General features: G+C 41.2%; 1 protein-coding gene across 1 annotated transcript in view; it reads left to right on the top strand.

Moving 5' to 3' along the window:
- The window catches only part of PREP (prolyl endopeptidase), a 60,061-nt gene extending 35,728 nt beyond the window's left edge, over positions 1-24,333 (top strand). The window contains exons 10-15 of the mRNA XM_080999960.1: positions 390-493; positions 13,405-13,541; positions 16,497-16,591; positions 19,384-19,515; positions 21,611-21,767; positions 23,603-24,333. Coding sequence (XP_080856086.1) covers positions 390-493; positions 13,405-13,541; positions 16,497-16,591; positions 19,384-19,515; positions 21,611-21,767; positions 23,603-23,897 — 920 coding nt within the window. The 3' untranslated portion in view covers positions 23,898-24,333. The remainder of the gene's footprint in view (positions 1-389; positions 494-13,404; positions 13,542-16,496; positions 16,592-19,383; positions 19,516-21,610; positions 21,768-23,602) is intronic.
- The last annotated feature ends 611 nt before the right edge of the window (positions 24,334-24,944 follow it).

Raw genomic sequence — 24,944 nt, 5'->3', positions numbered from 1 at the left:
CTTGGGGCTTTCTAGAGGGGAGACGAGTGTTTCAACTACCATTTAATTATAAAGAAAGAAAGGAAAATTTGAGCTACTTTTTGAAATGCAAGATTTCTAGCAGAATTCATCAACTAGGTCCACGGGGAAAGACTTTGCATCAGCTAAAAAGTTAAGCATTGATAAATTATTATTCAATTGTATTTTCAAAGCTTCATATGTGTGTGTGTGTGTGTGCGTGTGTGCACACACATGCACACAAACACACACACGTGAGTATTGTAGGGTGATGCTTGATTGCTTATACAGCCTGTTCGTTGGTATACCAATAATAGCTACAGACTCTTGTGAATTCTGTTCATTGAAGAGGCACTAAATCAGTGAGTGACCAACTTGAATCACGTTTTCAGGTATTATCTACCACTGTGATCTGACCAAAGAAGAACTGGAGCCAAGAGTTTTCCGAGAGGTCACAGTGAAAGGATTTGATCCTTCAGCTTACCAAACAGTTCAGGTGAGTAAAGAGAAGTGATCCTTTCTTACAGATTCTAATCAACTGCTGTAAAAGGCTGACAAGAGTTGCTGTTGGTTACAATTGATTTGAATTTACCTTTTGGTTGATTTTGCACCCTTACAAGTATAGTTACAGGATGGAGCCCATTAATTGACAGGACATTTTAATCTCATGCTGATGGTGACAGTACCCTGTGAAAATGAATGTGCCACCTGGGCAGACACCCTAAAGTCCATACTTAGTGATTCTGTGGTGTTAATAACAGTAGCTGGTGTTTGCTATGAGTCATGCTGTACTATCCTAAGAGTTTAATCTCAAGTGTCCCTAGCTAATTATAGTGACTTAAAAGGGAATCTGGTGAGACTCCTTGAGAACAGGTACTGAATTTGAAGCATTTACTTGGAATTTCAACAGTGCCAGTGCCAGAGGGACCCTGAGTCTACTTTCCGTTTCCACCTTCCCCAGCTGCTTGGACTGCTCCTTCCTTCTGTTCCCTTCCTGACACAGGGCAGTATCCAACTGAACAGTTAGGCTGCTGCAGCAGCTTTTAAGCTGTGCAGTGTAACTTCCTCACTCTTCCTGTGACACCCCTAAATCTGCTCTAGGAGCTTTCCCAACTCTCTGGAGTAGATGGGGCAGAGACATAAGGCCTGCAGGGAGAGAAGGAGGTCAGGAAGTTACATGGTGTAGCTGAAAAGTCATTGCGCTAACGTAACAGTATGGGTACCATCCCCTCTTTTTTCGGTTATTAACGTCCTTCTGTTGCCCTCCACCTGAAATTCTCACTATCCCCCTCCCCAATTAGAGTCAATTGCCCACCCAGGGAAATTAGGCTGCCCATCTTTCTCTGCGCCCCACAGTTCCTTCTTCAGCTCTTAGGAGAAGGCTTACTGGCTGAATCCTTGCATAGGTGAAATTACGTTAGAATGAGAATCCATAGCAACATTTTCATGCAAGTTCCACTTGTCAGTGGCTCTCAGCCATGATGGCTGAAAAGAACCTTCATGATGCCACACGCCATTGACTGCTCCTTGCTGGAGGGGAGAAAGGAGACAGTGGGGAGAGGGCCTTGCCTCCATGTCTATTTGTGAGCTTGTCTGGAAACACCTGGTTGGGTACTGTGAGAATGGGGTGCTGGACTAGGTCAGGGATGGAGAGACTGCAGCCACCCATCTTATGATTCCACTGCAGACAGATGGGCAAGAGAGATTATCAAAGGTGCCACCATTGTTCCTTAATACAAGCATACTGTGTACATGCACTTTTGTGACCCATCTTGTGTTTTTGTAAAAAGGACATGGGTGTGTAACTTTAATAAGTATACAGTGTTCCTACATTCAGTGAGATGACAGTAATTGAATTCAAATACCCGTGTAATTAAAGTGTTTCAGTGGGAGGAAAAGCTAATGGGAATTTTAGGTGGAAAATGTTTGTAGAATCTAAAATCATTTCTGTACTTGCCTCAAGTTCCAGTGTTAAAACTATGCAAACGTTTGAAGAATTCAACATCAGTTCTTTGAGATTTGTTTTTAAAAAGGAACCAATAGTTCTGTCTTTTTGACTGAAGCTTTAAAGTCATCACTGATGTGCAATGTCAACATTTTTATGGCTAGGCTGTTTTCAGTACATTAAACTAGGTATCTCTAATAGGACTAACAATATACTCATGTTGCTAGAACACACAGTATTATTGAGACATAGTATTTCTGATTAGCACAATTAAGCCCATCATTGCTAGCATGGCATATATTAGTAAAGATTAAAAGATGTACTGTGATTCTGTTTTATGTTGATGTCTGTTATTTGAACGCTCAGAAAATCTTTGAATATGTGTATGCGTGTACAGAATTGGCATCACTCTTCCATAAAGCACTGAGAGTAGATTAAACACAAATGTATAATTTGAACAAATTATTCTCAAATACGATTGGATTTTGTGGCTGGGTGGTGGTTGGTTTGTTGTTGATGTTTTTGTTCTTTCATCTGGGTAGAAGAAAGCAACTGAGACAACTGTTTGGCTTTACCTGCTGTGGCAGGGATGGGGAGCTAGATATAAACAGTGGAGCATCCCCAGTAAACCAGATTCGACTGTTGGGTGTGTCCGTCCACCTGTCAAATCACTTTATGTCACAAATCCAACCAACATTCAAAGCACCGACAATGAACTGATATTTGGGTCTTGAAATGCCCAAAATCACTTTGCAAGATCCAAGTTAGCTGACGGTTTGGCCTCGCTTTGCAAGGGGCTATTCTGATCATTGGGTCCTGCAAAGTGTTTTGCAGAAGATTTTGCATGCATTGCCAATTGTGGGGGGGACGGGGGCGGTTTGTGTTGTTTTTTGAGCAACAAACCATGAACCTGAGTTCAGCTGTAATGCTAAGCCAAACCATGTTCTCCTTTTAACTACTGTTAAGCTTAAATGTGGCTTAAAGAGACAAGCCAGCCAGGCCTTTGAATACTAGTCCCCTACTCCCCATTATTAACACTGTTTTCCTCCTTAAGTTTATGTAGGGACAGAGACAAGTTCGCACGGTTCTGTTTAATTGAGCTTTCCTGTTTGGTATTGTAAATCATTCATATGTTTCTTTAGGTAAAAGCTATGCATTTTCAGCCCTTGTGATGAGCCCTGTGCTCATCATATTTATACCCTAGAGTGATATTTCATCATAGATTACACCTCCAGCTGTTCCAGTTCAGAATTCAGTACATTTATTTTGGCAGGCCAAGATTACAGGTGCTGAAACTGTGTGGTTGAGACCAGTTCAATTGCTCTTAATGCCAGTTAAACAGATACAAAATGATAGGTTCCAGGAATTGTCTGGGCAGTTGTGAACTTCTATTTAAAGGAAAGTTGCATGACAGTGTATTCTAAGGAATAGCATAGATTAAGGGCCATATTGTGAAAATATAAGAATATCAGAGACCTGCTAGATCAAACCAAAGGCCCATCTGATCTAGCATTCTGTTCTCACAGTGGTAAACCAGATGCGTATGGGAAACCCTCTGAAAGGTCTGGGTTGTATAGTGAACTTAGTATAGCTCCTTTCTTACTACATTTAACAATGTAGACTGGAATATTTGTTTATGCAGGAGTAGAAATGAGATTAAAATAATCTTTGCCCCTTACACAGAATTTTATCAGGTACAGATGTGGTAATCTTGACAAGGTTGAGGATGAGTCAGAACTGAATTTAATTGGCAGTTTGTAAGAGAAATTTCTTCACAATTATCTTCCCACACCATTCTTGGATCATGCTATCCTTACTGGTGTGACACTTTGTGAGTATTAAATGTGCAAACTTTTTTTAAATGAAAATCTTTTTTCCATTAAAAAAAATGTACTAACCAAGTTCCTGATTGCCCTTATGGGGGAAAATAAGAGATTCAGATCACAATTTTTAAGGGAGAATATATTGAGGGTTCTTTTTCCTAGTATCTTTCCAAATAAATGGTCTACTGGGATTCAAAATTGGCATGTTCAGTGGTTCTGCAATCTTGCTAATGAGCATCACCCTTAAGATGACTGAAAATATTCGTATTTCAGAAGAGCTGTGCCTTGCTCTGTTCTTTAGGAAGTTAATATTCTGTTGGGAGCTGCCCAGAGTGGCTGGGGCATAAATACAAATAATAAAAGTATTATTATTATTATTATTATTATTATTATTATTAAATTGTTTTCTGTTGGTGTTTCAACTGTACCTTTTAGAGTGAAATGGTTACCTATAGCCTTAAGTAATAGGCATCTGCTAATTTATTTTTAGCTAACTTATAATTATTGGTTGCCCCCCTCAAACAAGTGGTCTGGTTTTACATAGGAAGCTGCCTTATACTGGTGTATGTCTCCTACGTTGTCTACATTGACTGCAAGTGGCTCACAAAGATTTCAGACGTGGTTCTTCCCCTGTCCTACCTGAAGAATGCTAGTGTTTGAACCTTCACCTTCTGCATGCAAAGCAGTTGCTCTACCTTTGAGATATGGCTCAAATTCTAGTAATAGTTATTATGAATGCAGGTTTAGGATGCTGCCCTGTATGCTCAGGCTTGCTCTCTGGAGTTCTGCCAAATATGGTAGTTTTCAAGTAGAAATTAATTGTTATAGTGAGAAACGTTTTTCTCTGCCAAAATTCACCTCTTTCCCCCCTCTCAATCCTGCTTGGCCTATCATATCTCCAGTTCAGCTACTTCTTCAGAGAATTTTTTCCCAAGCTGTTACTGCTGCTCCAATCAGCCTTAATTAGTCCTATGGATGATCCTATCCATTGGAGATTATGCACTCTAATAATGCTGTGCGGCCAATTAGATTTAGCCATCACTGAGGGGGGCAAGTGAAACTGAGGGCAATCTAAAATAATGCAAGTCACTAGAGGAAGGCATGCTTTTCAGCAATGCTGACAATGTGTGCAAAAAAAGAAAAAAGATTGTGAGTACTTTCAGCGTAGTGCTACTTCCATCCATTTGGGAACAGTTGGGATGTTATCTTCTCTTGTTGGCCTTGGTGAAAAATACAGAAGGCTTTGCCTCTTAGTGTGTGCTGAGTGTTTTGCTAGGCCAGGAACAAGAAATAAGTTTTCTCTAGAAGAAAATTTATTGGTTGGTGGTTTTTTTTTCTTTCTCTTCTTCCCCAATTCCGGCATCTAAGTGCTTCTTAGCCTACTCTTTTCTTGCTGTTGCCTGTTCCTTTTTCTGGGGAAGACCTGTGTTCATAGACAAGACCTGTAAATGTAGTTTTCCTATTCATATTTCTTCAAGCAGTGCTACGACTTCCATGTCTGTGCCAGTGAACTGGTTCACACATAACAATAAGGCATAAACCATGGTAAGTCATAAATGGATGGTTTACTCTAAGCATGCAGTTTACTGATGCATGCTGTTCCTTGGTGCCCGCCCCTCTCCTCCCTGCGCCAACTGCCAGGCCAGTAGGAAAGGAACCAGAGTGCTGGTTTGGCAAATGGCATTTGCGATTTGTTTCCTTCAAACCACAAGCAATAAAGCAAACAAGACACTTTGGCTTCCATTGATGGTTTGTTTAGAGACTAGCAAAGCATAAACACTCATCTGCACATAATGCAAAAGAAGATGACTGGTTTGCTTCTTCCCAGTGCAGCGCAGGAAGGAGAGAGGGATGCAGTTGAGCCACGGGTTTGTTTTGGACCATTCCTTGCCCTTATGTACGAATAAGACCATTGTTTTAAAACAAATACCAGTAAAAACCCCTGGAGGCTTGCAGCCCAAATTGAAAGTAAGGAAGGACTGGTCACTTCATGAATTGTTGTTGAACATGGTTTTCTTTTCAAACATCTTGAGGCCTGGGGTGCCCAGATAAAATGGAGGATACAGATAATATCAGCATGTGCAGCTTCTCTTATTGTTGCATAAGGAATTGTACCCACCAAACTTCACTCTTCTGTGCTGCTTTAAAAGTATGAATCTGCTTATCCTGCATTGCAGATGAGATGTCAGAGCACTTTTGTGAACAGGTAATGTTGGGCTGCATACCTGCATGCAATATGCCGTGATAGTTTGGGTAGTATTTCCAATTTCCAACTTGTTTCCAATGAGTAGTGGAAATCTTGACTGATGGATGAGGACGTTGCAATCTGAGGCTTCATTCCAAACCTTCAGATGCCGCTTGTTAAAAGACCGTCCTGAATGGAAGGAGATCTGCTTAAATCCATACCCATTGATCCTATTGCTCTACAAATTGCTTACTACGCAGGAAAAGCTTTTTAATGGCAATTTAAATGAAAGCGTTTCCAGTCTTTAAAGTACTCTGAATAAAGATGTATTTTGAGTTTTACTGTAAGTAATTGAGTTCATCTTTACTCATGGGAAGGATAAAGTCTATTTGTCCTTTCTTCCCCCTCCGGTATCATTTCTGAAATGCAACATGGGTAAAACTTTTATCCTTTTTAATTGTAGTTTTGCAGCTAACACAAACATTGATCTAGGAATACAGATTGATCTTGCCTTTGTGAGTTAACAATCAACACATTATTTCACATATTCCCAAGATAGAGAAGAATTATTTCCTCTTACATTAGCAAGTGGATCTCAATTTATTTTGTTTGACAGTTCAAAATGTTTCATAAAAGTGGCGGAACAAAACACTTGCTGATGGGCATCTGGGTAATTAGGAATATCGCTCTAGGCATAGGATAACCCATGTGGTGCCCTCCATATATTTTGGGCTACAACTCCCATAATCCCCGACAATTGACTATGCTCACTGAGGCTAATGGGAGTTGTGATACCCTCCAGATGTTTTGGCATATATTGTCAATTCCTGCCCTATGATGTCTTTTTATATAAGCTGGAATGAAAGCCTTGTTGCTTACTCTGAGGATCCGCTCTGAGGGTGTATACACCTCAGTTCAGAATTAGACTCCCTTCCTCTTCCACTTCCCCTGCAAGCCAAATCCAAAGGATTAACTGCATCCTAAGCAGAAGAAGCCTTCAAAGGAACCCTGGGAATTGTATGTGAGGCTCCCAGGTACCTGGGATTCTGACATGACAACATTCAGGAATGAGATGGGTAGAGTGAGATGCTCACCAGCATGGATTAAAATCTGAGCCAGAAAAGAACTCTTGAAAAAATGATGCTAGAGTTATGATGTCATTGACTATTATGAACATGATTAGTAGTTTGTACTTGGAATTAGAATTAGAATTCAGTAGTTGAAAACTTGAGCGCATCACTGTGAGTTCACTTTGTTCCATGCGAATTGAAGGAGGGTGAATCCAGACTGTTCTGAAACCAGCACCAAAAACATATCGGTAAATGTAGCTAGAATATCACCTTGGTTCTCAATTTTAGAGGAAAAAGTTTCACCTCAACAGTATGGTTTGTCTGAGTGACATAATGTAGTATGTTGTTAGGGGTTTCTTTTGAATTGGTTTTCACAACTTGGATGCCACATTTAAACTAACAGACATTATCAAAATCCATCTAAAAGTAGTTTTAGGAAATGTGGAGCCAGGGAAAGATAACCTTCTTCCCTAGTTTGAGGGACAGAAAGAGCCATCTTGGGACAGCTACACCTCTGAGCAGTGCAGAAATGGGGTCCTCAATTATAATTTGGTCAACGAAAAGGTCTTTGTCTTGGTTGGGGTTAAGGTGTGTGGTTCCATTCTGGATGGGAGAAGTAATGTATTACGTTGCAAATCCCATTAGAGATCTTTCTTTAAGAGAAGATAAATTATAGATGGGCTTCTTTGAACTGAGTTCAGTAGTGTTATGCCAATCCAACAAACAGTATTAAATTAGCGTTAGAATCTAGCATAACAGTGCTTCCTTAATAAAGAAAGGTGATATGCTCAGAAGGGTTATTTATGCCTGTTAAAGTAAATTAAAAGCTTTTTGGGTTTTGAAATTAGATCTTAATTGGAAAGTAACAGTCTTTGTTTAGCAGAGCAACTCAAGTTCCAATCATTTGTCCCAGCTGCTTACAAAGTCTTTATAGATGTCAGTTCCCTGCATAGTTAATATAATCCTGCACTTGAAAGAGTTCTATTTATGCTTATATCGTACTGTTCATAAACAGTTTATTGAATGTCTTAAGAATGCCTTCAATTTATGAGTAGGCATCTATAGACAACTATGTTCTCTACATGGTTCACAAAAAAATGTAAAACAATAATGACGCCATGTTGTAATTAAGGAATCTTGAGTACCACCTGCCTTCTCTCTTAGGCTGATGGGAATTGTAGTCCAAAACCTCAGGTTGGGGAAGGCTGTATTTAGGGCTTTCCAGAACTAGGCAGGGCACTTCCTCCATCTTGTCAGGATTCAGCTTAAGTTTATTGGCTCATCCAGCCTCTAACCAAATCCAGGCATTGGTTCAGCAAAAACCACAGCTTTGCCTAACTCTGATGACAAGGAGAAATAAGAGCTGGATGTCATCTGCATACTGATGGCCTCGCTTCAAATCCCAGAATGACATAACCCAGTGACTTCATATAGATGGTAGAATGCATAGCGTATAAAATAAAAACTTACAGGACTCAAAGGTTATTTCTTTGCAAAAACACCTCTTACATGTAACTGTGATTATCTCCCATTCAGTTGTAGCTAGACGTTTAAAACGTGTAGAGATTTCATGGTGTTGCCAGTGGTTTGTATCCTGTGAAGTTGTCCTGTTCCTACAAGGATTTCCGTTTACACAATGGAACTTCCTCCCCCCACAGTTGTTCTGGGCTTCCCCCACAACCATCCAGAGCATATTTGGGGATAAATGGAGAGAAGGGGGGGGGGGGTTCTGTGGCATAACCAGATGTACTTTTGCAAATGGGACAGCTTTTTTGGATACCCATCCAGTGTTTCTACTTTCAGCATGAAAAATTAAATGAAATATGGGATGAGTTTTGCAACTTTGCGGTAGAATTAGCTTTGATCAAGGGTGGAAGTTATTATTTTTATTGTTGTCCTGTCATTTCTTACAGCCTGACGTTGTTTGCTTGTAGCCATTCCCCCCCCCCTTTTTTTTTGTACAGAGCAGTTTTTTTAGTATAAAGCACTGGGCAATTTTATTACAGGGACGTTTGCTTTCAGTTTCACCTGGGGAATTTACTAACTTGAGCTGTGAGAAATGTGCCTATGAGTTATTCAGAGTCAGTCACCTTTCTCAGGCTAATTGTTACTGCTTTGTCCTTGAAGCATCTCTCATGAAACTTACAAAGTAGGGTGACTGCAGAAAAACGTCGTTATTAATCTCAACACAACTCCTATTTCCCTTTCCCACTCCTAAGATTAATGATCATAAGCCATAGGTGGCCTCCATTGTCATAGACTGATGTTCTTCTTGGCAGCAGCTACTATACAATCTAATAAATAGGCTGACAACAAAATCACTTTTTCAAGAAAAAGATTGTGATGGTTCTTGAAACAAAGAGTGATTTAAAGAGACTTTTTTTTTTAAGCATAACTAATTAAAGGAGAAGCTCCTGGAGAGCAGAAACCACAACTGGATGTGCTTGAACTGGAAGCTTCTGTTAGTGCAGAATGCTGTAGCATGTTTGTTAACAGGAGTGAAACCCTGTCAGCATTTAACACCCCTGCTCAGATACCTGCATTGGTTGCCAGTCTGCTACTGGGCCAAGTTCAAGGTGTTACTACTGGTATATAAAGCCCTTAACACCTTGGGACCAGTTTGCTTGTGATCACATCTTTACCGCATGCATGCCCACTCGACCACTTTGACCTGAGGAACTGGCACTGCTACAGATGCCCCATATTAACTTGCTCCGTGCTTGTATGAAATACAGGGGCACCTCGGGTTACAGACGCTTCAGGTTACAGACTCCGCTAACCCAGAAATAGTACCTCGGGTTAAGAACTTTGCTTCAGGATGAGAACAGAAATTGCGCAGTGGCGGCGTGGCGGCAGCAGGAGGCCCCATTAGCTAAAGTGGTCTTCAGGTTAAGAACAGTTTCAGGTTAAGAATGGCCCTCCAGAACATATTAAGTTCTCAACCCAAGGTACCACTGTAGATCTTTTAGTGTGACAGCATCCTTGGGAACCCCCTGCCTATTGACATCTGGCTTGCACCTTCACTGTATCCTTTTTGGCAAGTTGACTTGCTTATATCTGATTCTCAGCTAGGAATGGAAACTACACAGTATAAGGTAAAATGTTTCGGGTAGGAGGGGTAGGAATTATCTCTGCATAAGAGGCTTTGGAGTGTCACTGGCAGCCAAGGTTGACACTACTGGGCTAGCTGGTCTCTTGTGATATGGAGAAGATGCTAAAAGGTATTAGCACATTCATTCAATTGTTGTAGCTTCCAACTGGGAAACTGTTAAGAGCACTCAGTGTCAGAGGTGAGAAGATACTGGGGTGGGGAGGAAGAAGGGGATCAAGATTCCAAGCCACAGTTTAAACGACATCCATTATTTATATTGCAAAGACTTCTGTGTGTGTCAGTTATATAGTTCTCCTTTGACACTTTCCCCTTTGCTATCGACTGTTGTTTCAATAATTGCCTGCATCATGGCGTGTTCTGGCATTAAGGGCTACTTTAATGAAAGGGATCTGACTTTAATTTCTCAGGTTTCCTAGTAATGCATTCAATGAGACACCTTTTCAGAAAGTATAAGGAATGCTCACTGATCTTCAGTGTGCTCTGCAAAAACTCAAAAAGAATAGAAGTGCAATAAAAGGGCTGCCTTCAAAAGCTTTTGATTAACCCACTTTGCATCAAACCTTTTTGACATTTGATATTTGTGTGGAGGGAATTAAACTATTTTCCTTACTTGGTTAAGCAACAATGGGGAAAAAAACTTTATGCCTTCACTGCAGGATTTCTGTCAGGTTTTTTTTGAAAATTATATTTTCTTCCGTTTCTTCCGCACCTTTTTTCCCTCTCTCCTGCCACCTGGGGAGTTTCTGTCCAGCAACCATTTGCTACTCGACTGCAAGGCTCACTAACAAGGGCTAGAAATTTTTAAAAAGACTCCTGGCACTTTTCTTTTACCAGCATGACACTGCTGCTTCATGTCCCTATGGGTGGCTAGTGGAAAAAAAACTTACCTGAAGTCTTCCTTGATTATTTATAATTCTTCTTCTATTTTCTGTAACAGCTTTTCTGACCATATCTAGGTATGTGCCTCCCTTGACGGAAGCCTTTACAGTGGTACCTCGGGTTACATACATTTCAGGTTACATACGCTTCAGGTTACATACGCTTCAGGTTACAGACTCCGCTAACCCAGAAATAGTGCTTCAGGTTAAGAACTTTGCTTCAGGATGAGAACAGAAATCGTGCTCTGGCGGCGCGGCGGCAGCAGGAGGCCCCATAGGCTAAAGTGATGCTTCAGGTTAAGAACAGTTTCAGGTTAAGAACAGACCTCCGGAACGAATTAATGACTTAACCCGAGGTACCACTGTATTTACCTGCAGGTTTGGCACCAAGGCTGGCAACATTAGGTCACCTGTTCTTTCATTGGGATAAAGCAGTAAAACAGTCCTTGGGGGTCCATCGTGGTCAAATGGGTATCCAATATACCTGAGTCCTACAGGATAGGTATAAAGCATTGACTTGAGCTGAATTCACACCCCATTTTTCCCTTGTGCTTCTAGATTATTCAGATCAGTGCAAGGAAACTGAGATTATCCCATATTGAATGTAGACAAGATGCATCCTTAATAGGGGACAGATCTGCTACTTTTTGCCATGGAAGGTGGTTTTAAGAATCTAAGAAGAGCCTGCTGGATTGTGTCAATGGCCCATCTAGTCCAGCATCCTGTTCTCACAGTGGCCGTGCCTGTAGAAAACCCACAAGCAGGATTTAAGCACCAGAGCAGTCTCCCCTCCTGAGGTTTCCAGCAACTGGTCCTCTGAAGCATCACTGTCTCTTACTGTGGAGGCAGATAATAGTTGTCATGGCTAGTAGCCTTCTCCATAATTTTGCCTAATCCTGTTTCAGAGCCAGCCAAGTTGGAGGCCAGCCCTGCCTCCTGTGGAAGCGAGTTCCATAGTTTAACTATGTGCTGTGTGAAGAATTAAATGATTGTGAAAAAATGCTTTGCTTTGAGGCTACTAGTTGGTTGATTCCTCCTCTTTCTCCATGTCCACTTTCTGGTACTGCGGCTGGCACTGGTTCAGTTTTATTCAATAGCTCCTATCACAGGCATGCATGGAGGCTATTATGCTGTGCAAGCCTTTGATGCTGATTTATGGAAGTGTTTATTCTTGTGAAAGACTTGTTAAAGTAGGCAGCTTTCAGGGCTGGAAGAGTTTGTCGTCACCTGTTGCATGCAGTGTAACTAAATAATAGATGCTTTGGAAACCTTGTTCCATTTCCTGCCCGCCCCCCCCCTTTGCATTCTCCGCCCCCACTCCAATCTTTTGAAAGCACCCCCCCCCCCAGTGTAGCTGTGATTGAGCAGGAGCTAATTTAAGACACTGTAGTGGTGTTTGATTTTACCAACCGTGGGCACAGTGATAAATATACTCACTAAATATCTTGTGGGAGAGAGGGATCGTATTCCTCTTGAAGTTATCTGCTAGCTACAAAAATAGCTCTCCCCTAGTTTTCTGCATGGCTTATTTCAGCAAAGCTGTCTGTGTATATTTTTATAAAGCATTAAAAAAAAAAAAAGAATATTGCATTCTATTCCTTAATTGCTGGGAAATTTTAGTTAGCAATTCAAGGTGCTCAGTTTAAAGCCCTAAATAGCCTGGATCTTGCCTGCTTTAGGAAGCACCTCTTCCTATGTGTGATCCTATTGCTCATTAATATAAGCAGGGGAGCCTCTAGTCTAGGTATCAGTTCCCTGTAAAGCAGGGGAGTGGAATCTGTACCAGCCCCCCAAATGTCATTGGACTCCAACTCCTATCACTCCCAGCCAGCACAACCAATGGTATAGAATGATGGAAGTTGCTGTCCAATAATATCTGTTCCCCACCCCTGCTATAAGCTAATACTATCTAGGAACTAATACTAACTAGGAACAGGGCCTTTACAGTGGGAGCCTCAGTTCTGTAGTGAAGCCTGCCCCCCTTGTTCTCATTTGTTTTGGATTTCAGAGAAACACTTGTTCAAGCAAGTTTTTGGAATATAATCTGAAAACTTATCATCCCCCACTCTGCTCCATTCATTCATTTAATTGATTTATATCCACTTTTTTGAACAGTGTCCAAAGTGGCTTACAACAGTGTTTTTCCCCAATGGGTGACTTAAAAATTGCTGATGGCATCTGGTTGGACAGAATACTGGACTCAGTGGTCTGATTTAGCAGTGCTTGTCTTGTGTTATAATTTTTGCATCCTTCAACTTCCTAACAATCAAAATGTTATTTATTTCTATTTCCCATACTTTTCCTTTGTAAATTAGAATGGTTGCCTGTGGCTAAGATCCATCTAAGCAGACTGACTGTACCAATGATACACATATATATTTTTCTCTGTCCCAGGTTTTCTACCCCAGCAAAGATGGTACTAAGATTCCAATGTTTGTTGTCCACAAAAAAGGAATCAAATTAGATGGGTCTCATCCTGCTTTCCTTTATGGTTATGGTGGCTTCAACATATCAATCACACCAAGCTACAGGTAAGCAGAGATGGGGGTGTTTATGAAGATTTGTCAGAATAGTAATAGTGCCAGTAATTTTATGTTAAGAAATTGTGAAGTGTATTATATAGCCTGAATTTGCAGCTAATGGATACTGATACTGAAACTTAAACCCAGTGGAAATACCCAGGTCAAGGGAGTTCCCAAAACATGAGTGATCATTTGCTAATTAAGCAGCCTGCTTTGTCACCTCTTACTGGCTCTTTTCTTCTTTCAGATTTTTGTTGACCACCTTTTGTTGTCTCCTTTAACATGCCTATAGTTCTTATTTTTCGTCTGGCATGACTAGCTTGAAAGTCATGACCAAACTACAAGTCTAATGGTGACACTCCTTTTCTTACATAGATGATCTTTGTGTGTTTAGGAGAGATAATCTGACAAACGCAGAGGGTGCCAACCCTGCTCTGCCCTAAGTAGTACCTCTACACTGCCCTGAGAACTGCTTTGAGCCATAGGTCAAGTATACATTTTGAAAATAAAAAAATAAATGGAGAAAAGCTTCACTTAAATTTCCAGGATGCTAGCAGAACAGTGCTGTAAATGTCACAAATAGGTTCTTATACATCTCCCATGGGGGTGACATTAAGTTGAAATTATTGAATCCTTCCATGCCTTAAGATCCATGCTCTCAGTCAATGATGTTTAGCAAAGACAATCTCTTGCTCTGCTGACTTGAATTAAGAGCTACTGTTACGTCTATGCACAACTACTGCTTGCCTGTTATTCTTACCCTTCTCTTCCCTTTATTTCACTTCCATTTACTCCTAAAGCTTTGCTATTTTCAGCGTTTGTATACAATTCTGATTCTTTATTTTTTAAAGCCTTATTATAGTTAACTTGTTTTATTCTAAGTTCAGATATGAAGTTCCCTTTGCAAAGAATTTGGACAGTTTTTTAATGCAAAAGTTCAAGTTTTCAGGCCTCGAGTGTTCCCCCACCAGATCCTTGTGTTCACTTAGCAGCTAAAAAAAGAGGTCAGCCTTTGAAGAAGGGGCTATTTTCTGGCAGATGGCTCTTAGGTACTCAGTACCATGGAAGAGAACACTTGAAATGAAAACACGCACTTTGCAAGATTCCAAGAACAGGTGACCAGGGGAAAACTATCCTCTCAACATCCCAAGGGCTTTCTCCATATTTTGCTGTCATGTCTTTTATTCAGCAGCCAGTCACTCAGCTATGTACCTTGCAGATGTGACCTGACAATAAAGCCCAAATGAATGAGTCATAAGTCCAGAAGCAGAGAACCAAAAATGCCTGCTTAAATGGACTTTAAAAAACAACACTTGCATAATATATAAGCTTCAAACCTTTCCCATTTTATCACTGAGCTCAACTTTAGAATAAAAAATCATCTCGGTGCATACAGTGATCTTAGTACACATAACAAGCAGTGTGTGCAGCATGTGTGTAAGTGTCTCTCGTGTGCATCGCTGTGTCGCAGACTATTTGCTGCCACATTTATAAAGTCAAAGATCTTTGTCACTTTGGGCACATGAAGCATTAATTAGCAGCTCACCTGTACCTTTCAGTCTTAGTGCTACCAGGTTGGCTCAGTGTAGATGTAGAATGCTGGCAAATGGAGGTGGTGTGTTTGACCACAATGCAGTCTGGGAGAGGAAGCTTGGCCTTTGACCATGCTCACTTGGGGCTGATGTGAGTTGTAGCATCACCAACATCTGGACAAACAAATGTTCCCCGTAAGTGGTCTAAGGGCTGGAAGCCAGTGTGGAAATAGAGCTGCTGGCCAATGGAAAACAAGAACATCAAAAGGGCACCCTAGCCTTTGTTTTGAGGGCCATACATATACATACAGATACAGTAATATGCACACTTTAAAAAAAAAAAAAAGACTCTGGACCAGATTCAGCTAACCAGCTACATCAGCAGAAGCTTATGCAAGGACTTCTGCTCGTGTCACAGGGCTTCCTCCCACCCTCTACTGCTCCCCCAATTGGCGGGTATGGTGTTCATAACTACCAAAAAGAAACACATCTTGTGCAGCCAAGCTTCCTGTTGGACTTACTGTGCCCAAGTTGCAGGAAACTATCCAAACATTAGTTGGGTGAAGAAGAAGAAACTGAGATCAGTTTCCTAGAGTCGAGCTAGAACATCTAAATACCTCCTGCCAAAAAGGGATCATTAACTGGCAGGCAGTATCCTGTGAATTAAAATGGCATTAAAGGTTCTGTTCCCTCAATATCACTCATCTTTTGGCTTTTTAAATTAACCTGGCCTGTCTTTTTTGGAAAACTAGCCGGACTCAGGTGTCCAAAGAAGACTGAATAGCATTTAAGACTGCATTCCTGTGACCCCTTGGATAGTGTCCAAGGGCCCATGGGAGGTATTGTGTCTTCCTTCCTCACCACTGCAGAAATCTCTAGCACCCTGGGCCATACATCAGAGCCCCTGACGTCGTAGAATATGCTGTAGGAAAACCAGGAAGTGGCTTGGTTCTAATCCAGCTGCTTGTCTAAATGGAGGCATTGCTGCTCAGTGGCAGATCACCTGCCTTGCATGCAGGTAGTCCCAGGTTCAATCCCCAGCATCTCCAAGGTAGGACTTAGGAGAGAACCTGGTGTGAAATGCTGGAGAGCTGTTGCCAGTCACTGTGGACAATTCTGAGCTAGATGGACCTGTAGAATAAGGCAGCTTCCTATGTTCCTACATCTCTCATTTTTCTTTCCTTCCATGAGAGATGATGGGCTCTCCTTCCCTGGAGGTTCTTAAACAGAGGTTGGATGGCCATCTACCATGCATGATCTTGTTGAGAGTCCTGCATCGCAGGTAGTTGATCTAGTTGACTCCCAGGGTCCCTTCCATTTCTTCAAGTCTATGAACGGAAACATATTCCTCCTCCAGCTACATTTTGAGCATCGTAGGCCAAGCGCTGAAAGTATTTACCAATTAATTGTCTTTGCATATATATATTTGCAGTGTATCAAGACTCATTTTTGTAAGACACCTGGGTGGCATTCTAGCTGTGGCTAATATCAGAGGAGGTGGTGAATATGGAGAGACCTGGCACAAAGGTAAGAGTTCCTTGGTGCAAGAACATACGTAAAGTGCTTTATTCAATAACAGTCTGCAATCCTGGACACATACAACTCTCAGCAGAACTCACTTCTGAGTGTAGTCATGTACAGGGTTGCACTGTGATTGTGTTTCCACAGGTCAAATGTTTGCATGTCTCCATGCTAAACCACTGCAGAAGTCTGGTTTTGTTTTTGTTTTATTACCTTAATTTGACTCCGGAACACCATCACAAATTTATTTGAAAATGTCCATATTTATTAATTTACGAAATTTTCTCCATTGCTGCATCAGTTTTGTTCCTCATTATTATTTTAATTGCTTCTGTAGTCTGGAGTGTTTCCCAGTAATTGGGGTTTTCAGAAAGAGAAAACACAGTATTACTGCCCCAAAACAAAGTGCCCTTCAATAACAGGAAATTAGCTGTAGACCTTTAACGAGTTCTTAATTAAGTTAACCTTTATTTGGGAGGGCTCTGGTTTTTCTGTTTCATTTGCACACAAGACTGTGTGTTGGCATTAGGCTGAAGTCTGTTGTTTCTTAAGTGTCATGGGCAGCTATTACTGATATTCATGGAGCTTGGCACTGTGGACTGAGCTTCACCTGGAATGTCCAGGAGACTCCAGACTTATGGCAACCCCTGTCCGAATTTCCTTAAAAAAACAACTCAACCTTTGTGTCCAGATTTTCACTTTTTGAAATATGGCAACCCTAACTTATATTAACCACTATAATTTGTAGAAATTTGCCTTGATTGAGCCACAGTAATTGTTTTCGTGGCTATGATCCAGAAAATTTACTGACTACGTTAGGATGGAATAATAAATTATGGTTTATCATTATGAGAACTTTCTGCAGCCTTATGTACTCTCTCTTCCTCCAGCACATCTGTTAAGGATGAAACTGCAAATCTTTACCTCTGTTTTTGATTAATTTGAACAAACCGTGGTTGTGGCTTTCTGAAATAAGCCAACTTAAAACCCTGATTTATGAAGCTGGCTTATTTCAATAAACCATAGATTAACCATAATAACAAACCATAGATTAACCACAAAAAACTTAAGGATGAACTGGGCTAATTGAAAATAGAAGTGAAATCTTCTGATCTTTTGCTTGCAGTCCTATCAGAGAAGTAGAGACTAGGAAGCAGATGGGTCCAAGGTATTGGTTTGTTCTCATAGCAATAAACCGTAGTTTACTGCTACTCCTAACAGATCCAACATTGTAATCTTGATTATTTTGTGTGTTTATGTGAAGTATGTATATGAATTCTGTACATCTTGGCTTGGATCAAAGATGTATAAGCAGAACTCCCCATTGCAGCTGCTTGTTACTCCCCAAGCAGCTTCTAAGCATTGGAGAATTTTCCAGAATAGAACAGGATGGGATGCAGGTGCTGCAGGAAGAGAAGGAAGGGCACCTTTTGTGACTCAGTGTCTTATGCCCATGCAAGACCACTATGGATCCAAGCCTTTATGCATAATGTCATTTTCTGCCCATGGATTTAAGAAGCTTTATTGTATTGTTATCTTGATGTGAATATGGATTTCACTTGTTTTGAAGTATGCTGTTGTCTTATCAAAGAGGGGTATACTATTGATGAAAATCAAGGGACCTGCCTTGCCCAGTAAAAATTATTTTGTTCCACCTGATTTATTTATTTTTATTAACTTGAAAAAAACCTATCTACTGAATGGAAAGGAGGGAATAAAATGTTTGCTAGATTTGGAACAAGGAAAGGTAGGAGGGTAGGCAAGAAAACAGATCTTGCTGCACGGCAAAAAAGCACACTAGTTCTTAAACATCTCTTCATTCCTATACAATTGTGTCTGTGATAGTGTTGTGCTTTTCTTTGTTTTGATACCTTTAGCTGTGCACCTCAAGTTCTGTGTTGATCTGTGGGAGATAAATGCTAGATCTCAAAAGGAAGATATATTTCTCTAGCCCTGATCACCATATGAATGAAAGATTTATTGTTTTAAGAAAAGCACTCATTTACCTCTCTTTTTTTTAAACTATTAATTTTATAAGCCTATAAGCTTAAAAAGGTAAAGGTAAAGGTACCCCTGCCCATACGGGCCAGTCGTGACCGACTCTAGGGTTGCGCGCTCATCTCGCTCAAGAGGCCGGGAGCCGGCGCCGTCCGAAGACACTTCTGGGTCACGTGGCCAGCGTGACGAAGCTGCAGCTGGCAAGCCAGCACCAGCGCTGCACACAGAAACGCCATTTACCTTCCCGCTATAAAGCGGTACCTATTTATCTACTTGCACTTAGGGGTGCTTTCGAACTGCTAGGTGGGCAGGAGCTGGGACCGAACGACAGGAGCTCTAGAACGAGTATAAAATAAGCTTAAAATACCATAAATGAGCTGGATGCTGTCGATTTCCCATTAAGACAAACCTCAGTCAAAAATGCACGTGACCGTTTTGTCTGCAATCTACGACGATCAGTTATTAGGAACATTACCTGGTCTGTTCTTTCCTTCCTCCCCCCCCCCCGCCCCGAAGTCTTTAGCATAGGTATGTATTATTCAAGCCTTCTGAAAGCATTAAAGGTACTGGCAAGACCATTTTCTGAAGTCTCTGTTGCACGTGATATTCATTATCTTTTTTGTGTTCCTCAACTGCATACATTATTAAAATACTTGTGGAACTGAAAAATTCAATCCAAGCAGTTCTTCTTGTGTGTACATACATCCTAGAGTACATGTTCTGAATCGGCAATATCAAAAGTGTGCGTATCTGTGTGTTTTTAAAGGGTTAACTATCTTGTTTTCTTCGTTTCCATTTAGGTGGTATCCTGGCCAATAAGCAAAACTGCTTTGATGACTTTCAGTGTGCAGCTGAGTATCTTATCAAAGAAGGGTATACTTCTCCAAAGAAACTGACTATCAATGGAGGTTCAAATGGGGGTCTCTTAGTGGGTAAGAAGAGGCTGTCTGCTTCCTTTTCCTTTTTAAAAAATGACAAAGCTAAGTGAATTTAATGTCATGTAAATGGAGGACTCAGAGGATAAGCTCTGGAAGGACGTTTCCCTCCCCACACAAGTTGGACATTGCACCATTTGTTAACAAACTGAAGTAATTAGTGCAATACCCAAATATTGTCTAGGCCTGCAGAATACCAATTGGCCATTTAAGAAAACATCTGCCTTTATGAGCTGCACACATAATTACTGCACTGAGGCATCTGTCTTTTTCTTCCTGTAGGGTAGAACTGACCTCATACAAAACACTTTTTCATTTTAGTTAGGGAAGGAAAGAGCAAATTCATATCAAAAAATAGCTAGTCAGAGCTGACTTTTGCATCACTAAATCTGTTTCAGCCCACACTCTCCTATTTTGAAGTATTTTGTCCTTACGTTTATCCAGGACCAAAGTCTTGATACGGCAATGGTAGATTATCACCTGTTCCCCTTTTCATGCACAGTGGAACACTGTGTTCTTTTTTAAAAACAAGACAAAACAAGTGGCTCTTTGCTAGAACAGCACATACACAACAGGCACTAATTGGGTTTAAGCATTACAGTTTTGAGTTCCATTCTCATTTGAGAATGGAACTCAAACTCCATTTGAGTTTTTCTTTATTTCTTATGGGTCTAACTGCATAGTCATGGAATTACATTTGAAATGTGACTGTAGCATATACCCCAAATCCACACAACCTCACCATTTTTAAGCCTACGGCAGAATTTTTAGGGCTTCATTTAGAAAACAGTTCCAAAATTAGTGTGACAAATCTCTTAATACAAGAGCCTTATCTCAAAACAGTCATCTTTTGCCAAGTCCGTCTCCTTCCCAAAACCATGTTGATGGTACCAAGAAGTCTGTTCCCCTTCCACCTGAGACATTCATAATCTTAAAGTGTATAATATTCTTTGTGATAAGGCATGAATGCTTCCCTGGAGCTGTGTATAACTAGGGACTGATTCATAAGAAGATACTGCTAGATCGGGTCAATGGTCCATCTAGTCCAGCATCTTGTTTTCACAGTGGCTACCCAGATGCCTGTAGGAAACCCACTGCTCACACAAGTGTGTTTTTCTTCCTGACCACCCCTGCATTCCATCCCATTTTGAGAAAATTAACCAATCTGGGACTGTCTCAGGTTTTTGTTTTAATTTCAGTAAAACAGAGTCTGTGTACTGGCGTGTTTACCTCATGAATTCTTGGTCTGCAAAATGGCTTGTGGGCATTTAGATCTGCTCTGACACTCTCCAATATTTGGACGTATCAGTCCCCCGGAACCTGAGCATACAGTTCCAGTTAAATTATTTACCAGCCATTGAAAATGTCTGAAATCTTGGAAGGCCCTTAACCCCTCTCTTCTCAGTAGACTTGCTTCTCTAAAAATGCTGCATTTCCTTAATCTTTTGTTTCTATTTCAAGTTCTTCCTCTTCAAGTCCTTGGGAAACACAAGGACAAATTCTGTTTAATAATAGCCTCTTCAAATGGCTGTTCAGTGTCGATGCTTCACTTGTTGAGCTCAGCATACAAAAGGCAGCACTGATTATCGGCACTGCTTTGGACTGACTCCACAGAACTTTGCCATTAAAGTCAATAGGGTAACAACTGGATGGCCAAACACATGAAGTTTGACAACAACTGGAAAGCCACATGGTCCCCATCCTTGGAACAGGTGGAGGAAGAGTTTGCACCATCCCGCAGTTGCTCCTTGTCTGCATGAAATTGCCCTTCCTTCCTTTAAGTTCAGCAATGGCCCCGTTCTAAAACATGCAGATTTGTTTTTGTCATAAAGCCAGCTTCATGGATTCCAGTTCCCCACAGAATGGAAGCAGGTGTTCCTGCATCTCATCCTCTTTCCCCCCTAATAAACTTCTGCCTTAGTGCTAAATCAACAAACTGATCTGTGCCCATGCAGGTTTGCCCTTACATGTTTCAAATGTTGACATCCTCTGATTGCTATCTTTATAACTGCTACTTGTAGATATTAGCACTGCTAGCTGCTTTAAACGTTAGATTTAATTTGGGTTGGGTGTGTTTTCCTCCACTCTCCAGCTGCCTGTGCCAATCAGCGTCCTGATCTATTTGGCTGTGTTATTGCTCAAGTAGGAGTGATGGACATGTTAAAATTCCACAAATTCACCATTGGTCATGCTTGGACAACAGACTTTGGCTGCTCTGATTATAAAGAACAGTTTGCCTGGCTGTACAAGTAAGTAAAGTTTTGTTTTGTTTTTCCTAGTTTATATTCACCACCGCCTTCTTGAATAACAATATAGAAGCTGCTTGTTTCCCACCCACCCCTTATTTTCTCTCAATAATTGAAAATCACATCATTAAGTGATATCATAAATCCACGATGCATTCATTTATACATCTTGAGTTCAGTAAATTTCTCACATGTAGATAGCTTAGCTTGCAATTCTGAGTACATTGACCTAGAGATAAACTCTGTATGATCAGCAGAAATTACTTCAAAATAAATATGAAAGGTATTCCCAATATGTTAGAAATGCAGCTAACATTTTAACTCCACTTAGTTTTACCATGGGGAGGGGGTGTTTTTTGGCTACAACCTTTAATCAGCTATGAAAGCCAACAAAGTGTTCTGAACAGCTGGTGATCATAAGCAGTTTCCCCTTTTGAGATGTGGTGATCAGAACGGAACAGAGTTTTTGAAATGTGGTCTTGCCATGGTACCCCTGCCCGTACGGGCCAGTCTTGACAGACTCTAGGGTTGTGCGCTCATCTCACTCTAGAGGCCGGGAGCCAGCACTGTCCGCAGACACTTCCGGGTCACGTGGCCAGCGTGACAAGGCTGCTCTGGCAAGCCAGAGCCGCACACGGAAACATCATTTACCTTCCCGCTAGTAAGCGGTCCCTATTTATCTACTTGCACCCGGGGGTGCTTTCGAACTGCTAGGTTGGCAGGCGCTGGGACCGAGCAATGGGAGCGCACCCCGCCGCGGGGATTCGAACCGCCGACCATGCGATCGGCAAGTCCTAGGCGCTGAGAATTTACCCACAGCGCCACCCGCGTCCCTTGGTCTTGCCATAGAGCCCTACAATAATGGCAGTTTTTATTTCCAGTGTCATTTCCTAGCAATCCCTGGAATAGAATTTGCCACTTTAACCCCCAAGTTAACTGCCCTGTGTACGCTTACATCCTCCTCTTGTTCTCAGCCATATACACACACAAAAGGGAGGAGGCGGAAACTACCATAAAATTAAAGGAGTCCCTTTCCTTTCAACCTTTCCTGCCAACTCTTGGATTGGAATGAGTATATGTCAGTATGCCTTCCCTTTCTAGATCCAGATATCCCGTTCCTCACCAAGAACTAATTCTCAGAGCACTAGCACATAACTTGAGTGCTTAAACGTTTGCACTAGCTGCCCATGCGTCACCAAGGCCAGGTCAAGGTTCTTGCATTAATTTACAAGGAGCCTAACAACATGGCTCCAGGATATCTTACGGGCTGCCTTAGCCATTATATCTTGGCCAAAACACCGAGATCTTTGGGGAGATCTCTGTTGGTGGTCCTCCATGGCTCAGATGCACAGCTCAATATAGAAGTCGTTCATATAGTGTGATGGGCCCAAGCCAGTGGAAAACCTCCCCAGCTGAGATTAGTCACCATCCTCCTTGCTCAACTTTATGCAGGTGATGAAGACTTACCGTATTTTTCGCTCCATAAGACGCATTTTTTGCCTCCTAAAAAGTAAGGGGAAATGTCTGTGCATCTTATGGAGTGAATGCCTACAGACGACGATGGCGGGATCCCACTGCAGTGGCGAGCAGAGGATACTTCCTTCCCTCCTCATTTTAAGATAGCATTCAGTTTTGTGATAATTGTCCTGTTGTCTCATTTTTTGTGGTTTGTTTTTATGTTTTACACCACTTACAAATGCAAATAATTAGACGGTATAGAAATGTCTTGAATAAGTCCATCATGTTCCCAGCCCCTAGGATTCCTTATTCTTTTCCCACTTTCCTGCCAACTGGTAGCATTTTATCAAATCTCCAACAAATGTGTGTCCCTCTAACAGGTATTCTCCACTCCACAATATCAAAATTCCGGAAGGAGAAGGAGTTCAGTATCCTGCCACCTTACTTCTAACAGCTGATCATGATGACCGTGTGGTGCCTCTTCACTCCCTGAAGTTCATTGCTACTCTACAATATGTCGTAGGCCGAAGCCCCAAGCAAACCAACCCACTACTAATTCACGTGGACACCAAGGCTGGCCACGGGGCTGGGAAGCCCACAGCCAAAGTTATAGAGGAAGCATCTGACATGTTTGCCTTTATAGCAAGATGCCTAAATCTCGAATGGATAGAATAGGCCGTTACTGTCTCAGTTAAATCAAGGGCTTGAACAACCTTTTAAAACTATACAGGAGCACTTGGTGTAGTACTTACATTTAAGAACTGCCACGCCCAGCTTCCCATGAACTCTGTCTCTCTTCTGCTTCTGTTCAGTGTTTACTCTTGGCTCTTCATTTTAGTTCCAGTCATACCTTTTAAATAGCATGTTTGGATAATTAGGCAGATTGCAGATGACGCTGTTAACGTGAATTCTTAAAAGTCAAAGGTGTTGGTGGTGAAAAGGTTTTAATGTGGTTTTTCTCCTTGTAAGCATATCCAACGCTCTCGTAATTAAATGTAAGTACTGTTCCAGTATAGACTGTCAACTCGTATTTTCTTTACAGCCACGACGAGTGTTGGGATTATTGCCAATGCCTCTCCATTAAAATAACTATATTACAAATGCGGAGTAATTTCAGGTTGTGTGTCAGTTTTTTAAAGGTCTGGCTTTTATGCAGCACTGCTTTGAATCAGTACGCAGTTGCATTGTTTCGCACAGTGCAATACAATCACACCTCTTTCCTTTTAACATCTATTTTTAACCAGTCTTGTTATCTATAATCTCTGGGCTGTTACAATTAAAAGGAGGTGCTGCAAATTGAGTAGCAATGCAACTGGAAGAGCCTCTGCTTCTCTTGGCTGAGTTGGTACTTCAGGCCTTTTCTCAGAAGATAAGAATTTGCCCTAGTTGCCTCAGACCATTGATCCATCTAGTACAGTGTCGTTGGCACACTATTGTCAACAGCAGTCCTCCAGAGGTTTTTTTCCAGCCCTTCCCGAAGATGGCAGGGGTTGAACCCGAGACTTGTGTGCAAAATAGATACTCTGCCATTAAGACATGGTCTTTTCTCAAGATATGCCTAAGTTATACAAACTTAAATGCTAAATGAGAAGATCAGGCTTTCCCTTTAATATAATGAAATATTTTTCAATGTCTGATATACTCTTGATTGACAAATAGTAAATGTTTTTCTCTACAGTAAAATCTTGATTTGGAAATGTCATCTGTCCAAGGCAGGGCACT

This window comes from Podarcis pityusensis (assembly GCF_964106645.2).
Source record: "Podarcis pityusensis genome assembly, chromosome: 3".
NCBI classification, from domain to species: Eukaryota; Metazoa; Chordata; class Lepidosauria; order Squamata; family Lacertidae; genus Podarcis; species Podarcis pityusensis.
The sequence above is the reverse complement of the archived record's forward strand: the minus strand, read 5'-3'. Positions and strand labels throughout refer to the sequence as shown.